Source organism: Octodon degus, unplaced genomic scaffold (assembly GCF_000260255.1).
Source record: "Octodon degus isolate 3935 unplaced genomic scaffold, OctDeg1.0 scaffold00037, whole genome shotgun sequence".
NCBI lineage: Eukaryota > Metazoa > Chordata > Mammalia > Rodentia > Octodontidae > Octodon > Octodon degus.
In genome coordinates this window covers 7,677,639-7,690,542 of record NW_004524613.1, presented here as the reverse complement: position 1 = coordinate 7,690,542, position 12,904 = coordinate 7,677,639, and the positions used below count along the sequence as shown (strand labels likewise).

Below are 12,904 nucleotides of genomic sequence, written 5' to 3'. Positions count from 1 at the left end.
ATAGATGTGTGTCACCAGGCCTGGTCCACTTCTATAATTTTATAGAGTATTCTTTATTTATTCAATTGTTTAAATTTATTGAAGTTATTTTATGGCTCAAAATAAGGTTTATCTTTATATTGTATAGACACTTGAAAAGGTTGTGTGTTCTGCTGTTCTTGGTATAATCAGTTATATCTTGTTGGTATAATGTATGGCTGCATTCTATTTACTTGCAGAATTTCTTTCTACTCATTCTAATTGTTGAAAGAGGAAGTACCCAGATATAATTGTGGATTTGTCTGTTTCATTCAGTCCTATCAGATTTTTGCTTCACATACTTTAAAGCTCTGATGTTGGATGCATACAAATTTAGGGTTGTTTGTTGTCTTCTGTGAATTCACCCCTTTGTCATTGTCAGATGTTCCAGTCTGAACTTCATAGTTTTCTTTTCTCCACAGTGTTATCTGACTTTTATAAATTGCCATTCTTACTTTTTTTTGATTAATGTTTATATGTTAGGTCTTTCTCCACCATTTTAATTTTTTGGTTTTTGGTTTTTGTTTGTTTGTTTGTTTTATTTTTGAGACAGCGTCTTGGTGTGTATTCAAAACTGACCTTGAACTCATTATGGGGCACAGACTGGCCTCGAACTTCTGGCAGGCCTACTGCTTCAGCTTCCCAAATTTTGAGATTACAAGAATGTGCCACCATTCCCAGCTCTACAGTTTCTTTTAGGCTCATCTGTCATTATCTTTCAAGTGGGCTTCTTATAGGCAGCAAATAAATGGGTCATTTTTGAGAGGTGTGGGGTTGATGCAGGGTTTTGCTGCATAGTTTCAGTTGTCCTTGAACTCATTGCAGTCTTCCTGCTTCAGCAGAGAAACTTAGTACTGGGATTGCAGGTATATGCCACCATGCCCAGCTGGGGTTGGTTTGTTTATTTTAGTCTTGTATCTGTTCTGTCGATCTCTATCTTTTAATTGACCTTTTAAATTTAGATCACTTGTGCAACCACTATGGAAATCAGTATGAAGATTCTTTAAAAAACAAATCAACAAAAGTACTCTCCTAGGTATTTAACTAAAAGAGTTAAAGACATCATATTACAGTGATACACACATACCCATGCTTAGGAGCACAATTTATAATAGCTAAATATTGGAAGTGACCTATGTGTCCGTGAATAGATGAATGGATGGGGAAAATTTTATATAAATAACGTGCACACACATTGCACTACTACTCAGCTATAAAGAAGGCTAAATTTGAGTCATTTGTAAGAAAATGGACACACCTTGAGACCAGATCATGATGCTTAATGAAATAAATCAGACACAAAAGCTTAAATATTGCACAATTTCTTTTATTTAAGAAGCTCATGCTACAAATACAGAGCGAAATAAAAGATACATAAGAGGAACAGTAAGAGAGAACCTTTGTAAGGGAATCCAGAATTGGAGGAGGAAAGGAAGAGAAGGGGAAGAGGAGGTTTAAAAAGATTAAGATGTTGGGGCTGGTGAGATGGCTCAGTGGTCTAAAGCACCTACTTAGAACAAGCTTAGCAAAGCACGGGGACCGCGGTTCAATCCCCCAGCACCACATGCCAGCCAGCCCCGCCCCCTGGTGGGCTGAGCTGGCCACACACACACACACATAAATAAATAAATAAAATTAAAAAAAAAAAAAAGATTAAGATGCTGTATGTACCTGTACCAATTCCCAAGATAAATATACCATACATTATGTATTATAAAAATTTACTAATAGAATGAATGAATAAAAATTTAAACCACCTATGTTTAATTATTGTTATGTTAAGGCTTAAGTCTGCCATTTTATGTTTCGTTTTGTTTTCTACCCCCAACTTGGTAACTGTCTTTCCCCTTGCTCTCCTCTATATCTTTCTTCATTTTTATTTATATTGGTTTATTATTCTTTCTTTTTGTGGTTGCTCTAGGTGTTTTACATACATAACTCATAATCTGCTGGTGTATATGTCACCAGTTCAGGTACAGTAAAAACTTTACCTTAAGTCCCTTACTTAGTTGCCTCTTTGTAGAATTCTGGATTTAAGCCAGGCATGGTGGTGCATGCCTATAATTCCTGCGCTCTTACTTAAAGACAAAGACTGGAGGCCAGGGAGATAGTTCAGTAGAATAAGCGCCTGCCTGGCAAGTGCAAGGGCCTGAGTTCAATCCCTGGTTCCGCAAAAAAAAAAGAATGTCAAAAGATAGAGACAGGAGGCTTAGAAGTTTGATGCCAGCCCAGGCAGCTTAATAATTCAGCAAAATGTTTAAAAGGCTTTAAATGTAAGGGTCCTGGGTTTATTCTCTAGTACTACCAAAGAAAAGAAAAGGCACAATTGATAATCACTTTCCTTTTTAATTATAAAGGCATTGTTGCTTCATTATCTTCTAGTTTGTGATGTTGCTAATAAGAAATCCAGTGAAGTAGTATTCCTAGCTAACTGTTATTTGATATGTTCTCCCCCATCCCCACCCTTTCTGGAATCTTTTAGTATCTTTTTTTTTTTCTTTTGGTATCTTTTATCACTAATGGTATGCAATTTATAATGTGCTTTCATAGGTTTTTTTCTTTTATTCATGCAGTGGGCATTCCTATAGAGTTGCCCTTTAGCTATAGAAATTTATGTCTTGCAATTCTTGCTGGATTGTTTTGTTTGTGGTGCTGGAGATTGAACACAAGGCTGTGTGCCTACTAGGCAGGCACTATACCACTGAGCTGTACCTGTAGCTCCATTGGTTATTTTATTGCATTATTTCAATAACATATACTCACTGATTTATCCAAAGCTTTCATTACTTAGGTTATTGACCTTTTTTTTCACTTATTTTCTAATCCCTTTGTCTTTTTTATCTTAAGGGTATTTAGATTTTTATTATCTAGACCTAATGAATGTGCTTTGATTTTGAGATAGTGTCTTGCCTTATGGACCAGGTTGTCCTGGAACTGGCTGTGTAGCTCAACTGGCCTTGAGCTCAAAATCCTGTGTTAGCTTTCTGAGTGCTAGACTCATAAACATATATTTTTTTAAATTTCTTTTTCTGTTACCTACTACATCTCCTCTTTGACCTGTGTATTTCAGTTAAAAGTTTTTCTCTAATGTTGGATTATTCTTGGCTGCCCATTTCTGTTTTAATAAAGCACAAATGATTCAAGAGTGAGATAAAAGTTCAGTGGCTTCATATGATCAAAAAAAAAAAAAAATTGAGGACTCTTACCTTTGGTGTCTTATAGTCCTTTCTGGAATATTGTAGATTAGATAAATCTCATATCTTTCCTGGCTCTTGATTCCACAGAACAAGAAAGGGAAATTTGATCTTATAGTTCAGTCTTCAGACTGTCACCAAAACCCTGTCTTTCTGTGCTTGTTTGACTCTGTCTGTGGTATAGTTTCTCTAGAGAATAGTTCAGAATTTTGTGGTAATAGACTGTAGGCCTATCATTTGACCCTTTAGAGGGGACTGGGTGGGATCTAACAGGCTCTACCTAGTCTATAGACTTTCATGTCATGAATCTTATAACCTCTGCCTTGTGCCTAATTTCCATTCTCCCTTTGCCCCCAGTTGCTATGTCTTCTCCAAAGTTCATGGAGTAAATTTAAATGTGTCTCTGTAGGCTCTTATATTTGATTATCCTACTGTTTGCTGAGTAATGTATCATCTTTCTATCTGCTTTTAGTAGTTTGTATTCACAAATGCTCCTAGTTTTATCCAAGATGATCTTGAACTCCCTCTGTTCTGGGCCCAAACTTACAGTCCTCCTGCTTCAGCCTCCCAAGTGCTAATACTATATGCCTGATCCACCATTTCCCCCTGAGTTTCTCTTCCATTTGGGATGATAGGTGATATGATATCATCACCTTAAAAACTAAAAACATATCAAATATTAAATTCAATGGTGAAAGAGATCTTTATCATCTCAGTAAAATGTTTATTTCTTTTAATTTGTCTTAGCTGTTACATTAACTTCCATTTCATTCTGACTAATAAACACTAGTGTTAACAAAACAGTTAACTGTCCCTCAGAAGAAAAAGAACCAATCTTAATACTTTTCTCTTGATGGAATTAATGACTTACTATTCTTCAGATTTCAAAGCAGATTGTTATATACACTTCATTTAAATGTAAGATCTACCACTGAACAAGATTAGATACAAAAAATCTACCAGTTTGAGATCTGTCTCCCCACAATGGTGCTGAGGATTAACCTGAATCTTTGTATATTTTAGACAAACGCTGAGCTAAACTCCTAGCCTGAGAATTCTGATAATCTCTCTCTGATAATATAGTTTGTACAGATTTTTTTTAATCTTGTTAGAGTTTCGTTATAGAATGACATTTAAAATTGCTGAGAAATATTAAATTATAGTCTTTGCTTCCCAAAGGTTCTTTTAGAGCAAGATATATTTCATCGCTCTTTGATGGCCTGTTGTTTGGAAATTGTGCTTTTTGCCTATAGCTCACCACGTACTTTTCCTTGGATTATTGAAATTCTTGATTTGCAGCCATTTTATTTTTATAAGGTGAGATGATAACCAAGTTCTGTTACTATGTGTTTCACATAAACATTGTATTTATCTTAGTGCTGAAGGAGCATAGGGGGCTGAGAAAATAGCTCAATAGAATAATCACTTGCCTGGTAAGCACAAGGTCCTGAGTTCAATCCCCAGTACCGCAAAAAAAAAAAAAAAAGGAGACTGAAGGAGCACAGTCATGATGGCTAAAAAGCATATCTTCAGGTGTTCTAATGATATATCTGCTTTTAGCTGGAATCAAGAGCAAAATGAAAAGGATGATGGTATTGGTAAACAGAGACAACTTCAGCTCTTCTTCCATGACTGACTTGCATACGTGACCTAGGACTGATTTAACTTCAAATTTCCCATTTTTTTTTAAAGTCCCATTAAAGTACCTGCAAGCAGGGGCTGGGGGTTTGATCCCCTGGGCCTGCCATGCCGGCCCTGTCCCCAGGACTCACTGAGCCAGCAATTGAGACTGGGCTTGTTGGCCCGCACCTGTAATCCCAACACTTGGGAGGCTGTAAATAGGAGAATCACTACAAGTCTGATCTAGTAGTGAGACCCTGAACACCCTGTAGACCCTTCCCTAAAATACAAAAAAAAAAAAATCCTACTGAACTGATGCAGAACAAAAAACAAAAATTCTTTCTCCAAAGAGAAGAGGTCTAAGACTGATTGTGGTGACCTGGAGATGTAGTTCAGTGGTGGAACAGTTACCTAGCATGCTCAAGGTCCTGGGTTTGATCTCAGTCCTGCAAAAAAGAAATGGGGCAAAAAATTAAAAAATGGAACAAAACTGACTGGGCTGATGGTCTAGCTAATGAAAGTGTAAGAACGATCTGCTTCTTTCCTGTGGTGAGCAGCTAAGCTGGAGGTCGGCAAACTCCTTGGGACGATAGCGAAGCTATTCCCAGGAACACAGAATTGCAAAGGCAGATCATATAAACAGGTTGATCTCTAACTCAGTTGTATATCAACAGGTGTTGGCCTTGGTGTTCCTCTTGGTCAGCTACAGCACAGATAGCTCTGCAGTTGTCTCACTTTCCATGTTGTCAGCAAAATTATGAGACTGCACAATCAACCCCATTGCACTCTTCCCCCCTTTTTACTATGTATAAATAAAAACACAGACCATGCTGAGTTGTTGCTGCTTCTCAGTCAGAGAAGTTGCATCCCACCTGGTCCCAGCTTTCCTTTTGTTATGTGTCTTGTCTTTTCTTAATCTCCCACCACTCCCTTGAAGGACCCCACTGGCCACACAGGACTCAGCACTTCTCCAAACTTGGGGAAATTCATTCTGAGTGACTATTAACTTGCCTTATCTTTTTTTCTGCTAGGTCTGTTTTTATTAACCTTTCTCTTATTGAAAAGGCCATAACTACTGAACTACTATTTTTATTCATAACATTCTTCACTCACAGTGATATTGTCCAGGGTGACAGTGTGGTATAACACAAGTACTGGCTATCTGTAACAGCTTTTCCTTTCTTTCTTTTTTTTTTCAATGTATTTTTAGTACAGGGTCTGCAGGATCTTTAGGGTCTAACTACATAGATTGGACTAGTAGTGATACTCCTGTTTTTAGCCTCCCAAGCGCTGGGATTACAGCACAACGGTTTCTTGACCATAGTGGTTAATACAGTGCTAGTGCCTCTTGGAGACAAGGATGAGGTACTCCAGCCCAAATCTATACCGACCTGTCATCTTAAATAGAACAGTGTAGAATTTATAATCTTGTTGCTCCAACATACCCCTTGTGTGATGGTGGCTACCTACTTCTTTAGAGAACTTAATACCTAGACTGAGACATTGTAGTCCCCAGAGACACAGATGAGTTAAACCGGATCAATCTGCTTTGCATCAACATAATACTCAAAATTTCATGTTTGAGGGATGCCATCAGAAAGAGTCAGTCATCTCACATTCCTTAATGGGTAAGGAAAAGCTAGATCTCCAGATTCTTGACTTTTGTGTCCTTGACCAACGGGACCTAGCTTGATGATAGAAATCTGTGTCCTCAGTCTTGCCTATACAAACTCGCTGACTCAAACCCAAGTTTTCACTATGGAAGTGATCTCAGAAGCTACCATGGCTTCCAGTTCCTGGGCCTCCAGATGTTCGGCAGCAGTCATTTATCGTTTGGTGTTTACACTGAGAAACAGCACACAGTTAAAGTAGTTTGTTCATTTTGTTCTTTAGAGGAATTGGAAATGATAGTCGGGGCTAGGGTGATAAGAACTGGACTACAAACCAGACCTGAGTCTTGGGTGTTAAATATTTTCTACTTATCATTGCCTCAATTTTTCATGTATAAAATAAGACAGGAAAAAAATATGTGAAAATGTTTTAAAAGCTTTAAAATCGCTTTATAAATTAAAAGATACTAGCACACCACAAGATTGTAGCTCAGTGAGTTATGCTTAAAAATTCAGACTAAAACTCATTGAGACCACATTCTCTTTCTCTATTCCAGGTTATTGAGGTGGTGATTCGCTCAGAGGAGGGACTATCCAGGGACATGGTAAAACACCTGAACAGCATTGAAGAACAGATTTTGGAGAGTTTAGCATGGAGTCACAATTCTGCTCTGTGGGAAGCTCTCTCTGCTTCTGCAAACAAAGTCCCTACTTGTGAAGAAGTGAGTAAGCTCCAGGCTCATAACCTAATCATTTAAAAACAGCTTTATTTCTTTTATTTTTTTATTTTTGTATGTATTTGGTAGAGGGTCTCACTGTGCAGCTCAGACTCGTTGTGATCCTCCTAAGCAGGTGCAACAGCTTTATTTTGATATTATTCATGTACCATAAAATTCACCAACTTAAAGTGTACAGTTCAGGTCCAGCAAGATAGCTCAGCAGACTAAGCACCTGCTCAGGGAAGTGCTGGGACTGGGGTTTGGTCCCTGGCACCACATACTGTGCCAGCCCTGCCCCCCGGCCTGCGGGAACTAGCCACCAAGACCAGGCGTGGTGGCATATGCCTGTAATCCTGGTGCTGGGGAGGCTGAAAATAGAATTATTGCGAGTCAAAGATGCATAGTGAGACCCTGTACAAAATATATTTTTAAAAAAGTATACAGTTCAGTGGCTTCTAGTATGTAGATAAGTACAAGGATCACCACAGTCAGTTTAAGCATGTATTTATTACTTCAGTGGAAAACTAACATGCTTTAGCTATTACTTCCGTATTCCTCTAACCCTAAGCAACTGCTAATCTTTCTGACTATAGATTTACCTTTTCTGGAGCTGTCATAAAAATACAATCATATGATATGTAGTCCTTGATGACATTTAGCATAGTATTTTTAAAGTTCATTCGTTTTGCAGCACATATCATTTCCTTTTGTTGCTAAATACTTATTGCATAGCGATGCCACATTTCATTAATTTATGAGTAAGTAGATACTGGGTTGTGTCTATCTTTTGGCTGTTATAAATGATGTTGTAAATACACAGGCATAAAATTTTTTGTGAACATATTTTCTTTTTTTAGTCTTAAGTAATTAAAGTATTTTTATTAGTATATGTTTACAATACACAGTGAGTACACAATTCTACAAGTATTGTTGCTGGGTCATAGGTCAGATGGTAACTGTTTTCAAAAGTGGAATTGGGCCTACTGGCTCACAGTACTCTGGGATGCTGAGGCAAGAGGATTGCAAGTTTGAGCCAAGCCTGGTTAATTTAGAAAGACCTATCTCAAAGTGCAAAAAAAAAAAAAAGAGGGGCCGGTCACATAGCTCAGTGGACTAATGCACGGACCTGCTTTGATCCCAGTTGTGCCGTGCCAGCCTCACCCCCGGGACGTGCAGAGATGTTTGATTGAGACTAGGCATGGTGGCAAGCGCCTGTAATCCCAGCACTTGGGAAGCTGAAAATGGGAGGATCACTATGAGTCCTATCTGTTTAGTGAGACCCTATCAATCCTCTACTAAATACATTTTTTAAAAAAAAGAAATGAACAAAGTTATTGTCTATCTTATGGAAAAATCTTTATTAAAAAAATGTGAAAAGAGGGGCCTGCCCCTTAGCTCAGTTAAGTGGCTGCTTCCACAAAGCAGTCAGCCTCAGGTTGCTGTGATTTGATCCCCACAACTCCAACCAGCCAAACATGCCCTGAAGGCATTCTGAGCCAGCCCCCCCCCCAAAAAAAAAAAATCCTTCTGCTATTTTTTATTTGTTTCTCAATAAAATTATGGAAAAAAAATAAAATATATGAAAAGAATTGAGAGTGCATCTCAGTACAAAGGCCCCAGGTTTAATCCCACATACCACCAAAAAAAAAAAAAAGGAAGAAAGAAAAATAGACATGCATGGGAGAGTGTGTGGTGGGTACTGAGGATGCAGCTCAATTGGAAGGCCATGAGTTCAATCCCCAGTATCAAAAGGAAAAATCAAAAAAGTAGCTGTACCATTCATTTTTCTCACCACTGGTTGGTAAAGAGGCCAGTTGCTTGTTATTATCCATCTTTCTAGCCTTCCTAGTAGATGTCATATTTTCACCATGATTTTGATGTACATATCACTGATTCCCAGTACCCCATGAAAAAAAGAATGCAAAAATTACAAATTTGAACGAAGTCTTAATTTTTCTAGAGTTTTCTTTGCCCATTGTTGTTGTGCTTTTGATATCTAAAAATCATTAATCTCTTAAATTTTTAAGTTTCAAATGTCAACATAAAAAATTGAACATTTCATTAGTGGTATTTAGAATTTAAAAATCAAAAGTTTGTGCCAAAAGTTTTACACAAATCACACACTCAACAGCTCAGTTTTATGCAAGAAATTGAGGGGTGGTTCTTTCTACATCTGGCTTTTTTTAAAAATCATTTATTTATTTATTCATTTATTTGATAAAGAGTCTCACTATATAGCTCAGACTCATAGTGATCCTTCTGTCTCAGCCTTCTCAGCAATGGGCTTATAGGCATGCGCCACCATACCTGGTTTCAGTGGCCAGGTTGGCATGTGGTACCAGGGATCAAACCCGGGTCCTTGCACTTGCCAAGCTGGCACTTAGACTACCGAGCTATCTCCCTGGCCCCATCTGTGTTATTCATTTGTAACTCCTGTTGATCTTCCATTCCTTTTTTTTTTTTTTTTTTTTTTCCAGTGCCAGAAATTGAACTCGGGATCTCCTGATTGCCAGACAGGCACTCTCTACTGAGCTATATCCCTGGCCTCCCATTGCTTTTCTTTCTTTCTATCTCTCTTTCTTTCTTTCTTTCTTTCTTTCTTTCTTTCTTTCTTTCTTTCTTCTTCTTCTTCTTCTTCTTCTTCTTCTTCTTCTTCCTCTTCCTCTTCCTCTTCCTCTTCCTCTTCCTCTTCCTCTTCCTCCTTTTTTTTTATGTGTTTAATACAGGGTCTCACTGCACAGATCAGACTCATAGTCATCCTCCTGTTTTCAGCCTCCCAAGTGCTGGGATTATAGGCGCTCGCCACAACACTCTGTCTCAGTCAGCCATCTCAGTTCACCCCAGGGGCTGGGCCAGCACAGCACTTGGGATGAACCCGTCCCTGAGTGTGCTTAAGCAGGCTCTTTAGTCTGCTGAGCTAACTGGGTGGCCCTTCATTGCTTTTCTATGTCTCCTCATACTTAACTAATCTTGAATTTTTCCCTAATCCCAAACTAATGAAAGAAATATTTAAAGATCAGGAAGAATGAAAAAGGAGAGTTTCTTAAATTTCTCTTCCATGCATGGTCTCTGCAGTTGACTGTTACTGGTCAATCTTCAGTATTCATCAGTATATAGCCATTATAAAATCCATTGAAAAATGGGAAAAAGCTATGAACTTGAAGGAAAAGGATTGGAGGTTCTTACTTAACAGCACTGTACTGATAAACAACTCTCACATTCTGAGCCTCAATTTTCTCATCCCTAACTAGAGAATGAAGAGTGCCTGTTTCACAGGTTTACTTCTCATGGACAGTAGCTTATATAGATAAATTAAAAGATTGAGTGAAATGAAATCTTTTTATATACTTGTGAATGTTAATAATTGAGTATTTTTAAAAAAATAATGGAGTACTTTATGTAAGTTACTTTGTGAAGAAAAGGAAATAAAATAGTAAAAACAGTTATGAAGACATTTTCTTGTGTTTTCTATTTTAATGTATGAGTTCATCTGTATGAAACCAATGGGCTTTTGTTTTCCATAGGTTATATTTCCAAATAACTTTGAAACAGGAAATGGAGGAAATGTACAGGGACATCTGCCCATGATGCCAATGTCTCCTATAATCCATCCAAGAGTCAAGGAAGTTCGGACTGACAGTGGGAGTCTTCGGAGGGGTAGGCTCAACATTGTTAAAATAATAAAAATTATTTCATCAGGGAAATTTTCAAGTCTCAATAGTATATTACTAAGAGATACAATTTCTTCATTAGGATATGAGAAGGGATGTAATATTTATACCAGCACCTTTTGTGGTATGTTATATACTCCTTATGTTAAACAGTTTCCAGTCCAATCTTCAGTATTCTATTTTTAAAACTTATAATCACAGTAATTATAGAAATTGTATTTTGAACTTTTAATAAGCATATACAGCCTTTCCTAAATGCTGATGGAAAGTTATTAGCGATCTCTCTCATAGCACTATATATACTTGTGAATGTTAATAACTGAGTATTTTAAAAAATAGTAATTGAGCGCTTTATGCAAGTTATTTTGTGAAGAAAGAAAAGGAAATAAAATAGTAAAAACAATTTTGAAGACTTTTTCTTGTTTTTTTCTATTTTAATGTATGGGTTCATCTGTATAAACCAACAGGCTTTTGTTTCCCATAGGTTATATTGGAGACCACGGCAGGGTGTTCTACTCTCCTGCCTGCATTACAGCATACAGCAGGAAAGGGAAAAAGAATAAGAGACAAAGTAGAGGGATGTATAGCAGGGACCTGGGAGCACCAGTTGTTCTTTAGGAACAAAAGTCCCCCCATCTCCAGCTAGCTAGCATTTTATTAGCCTGTGTAGGGGAGGAGTTAAGGTGTTTCTCCTGGAACAGCACAGAGACAGCGATAGAATGTGGGCAAGTTTAATGTAAAGGGAACAAGTCAAGATCTGTCCCCACACCTGGGTGCTAATCTCACTGACCAAGAGGAAGGTGATTTCTACATTCTAAAACCAGTGCATGAGGCAGGCAGGACAAGGAGAACTGAGGATGTACTATGTCAATTTACAGTTTGTGATCCCCAACAGGAAATTATTTAAATAATTCCTATTTTTCCAATTTTTTTTTAAAATTTTGTTTATTTATTTATTTGTGTGTGTGTGTGTGTGTGTGTGTGTGGCCAGCTCAGCCCACCGGGGGCGGGGCGGGCTGGCATGTGGTACTGGGGGATTGAACCGCGGTCCCTGTGCTTTTGCTTAGCTTAGCTTGTTCTAAGTAGGTGCTTTAGACCACTGAGCCATCTCACCAGCCCCTATTTTTCCAATTTTGACAGAATTTATATTCTTTGGATGGATGGATGATGAGAGAGAGAGAGAGAGAGAGAGAGAGAGAGAGAGAGAGAGAGAGAGAGAGAAAGGAAGGAAGGAAGGAAGGAAGGAATTTAAACAAAACAACTCGTTGCTGGGCATGATGGTACATGCCTGTAACCTCAGCACTTAGGAGACAGTCTCAAACAACAAAATGTGAAATAAAGAATTTATATTGTCTTTTTGAGACAGGGTCTTGCTATATAGTTAAGGATGGCCTTGACACACTTTGTAGCCCAGGCTGGCCTTGAATTGAAGATTTCTACTGCCTTAGCTTCCCAGGTGCTAGGATTACAGGTGTGCACTACCACACCAGCTCCTTATATTTTCTTTACATGTTTAAATTCACCTGTCAAAAGCCAGCATGTTGGCACATGCCAGCACATGGGAGGCTAAGGCAGGAGAACCACTGCAAGTCAAAGACAGCAAGGGATACATACTGAATTCAAAGCTAACCTGAACATCACAAGACTCTTTCTTAACCTCCTGCAAAAAAAGTTCACCTACTGAGTTTTCTATACTTCCTTGAAATTGTTCATTTTAAGCCTTGCCGATATTTTAATGCATTCTTCCTTATTTTCTATTGTAAGTTAGCAAACTGACAAGTATATATATATAATTTTTTGTGTGGAGGGGTAGCGGGGATTGAACTCAGGACCCTGTGCACTTATTCTTCTGAGCTATCTCCCTGGCCCCATATTTTGGATTACATAATTTTTTTTAATGAGTTAAGATAATCTGGGGCTGGGGAGATGGCTCAGTAGAATAAGCGCTTGTCTGACAAGCCAAAGGGCCTGAGTTCAATCCCCAGCTCCACCAAAAAAAAAAAAAAAGATAATCTGACCATGTAACAGCTCTAAAAAAGATAAGTATTCAGGTTATATGTTAAGGTACCTCT

At 38.0% G+C, this 12,904-nt stretch overlaps 1 protein-coding gene across 1 annotated transcript in view; it reads left to right on the top strand.

Annotated features, from left to right (window-relative positions):
* Positions 1-12,904, top strand: part of Rbl1 (RB transcriptional corepressor like 1) — a 106,381-nt gene that overhangs the window by 39,316 nt on the left and 54,161 nt on the right. Inside the window, exons 11-13 of the mRNA XM_023714855.1 lie at positions 4,392-4,529; positions 7,000-7,164; positions 10,686-10,818. Of these exons, the coding sequence (XP_023570623.1) occupies positions 4,392-4,529; positions 7,000-7,164; positions 10,686-10,818 (436 nt within the window). The remainder of the gene's footprint in view (positions 1-4,391; positions 4,530-6,999; positions 7,165-10,685; positions 10,819-12,904) is intronic.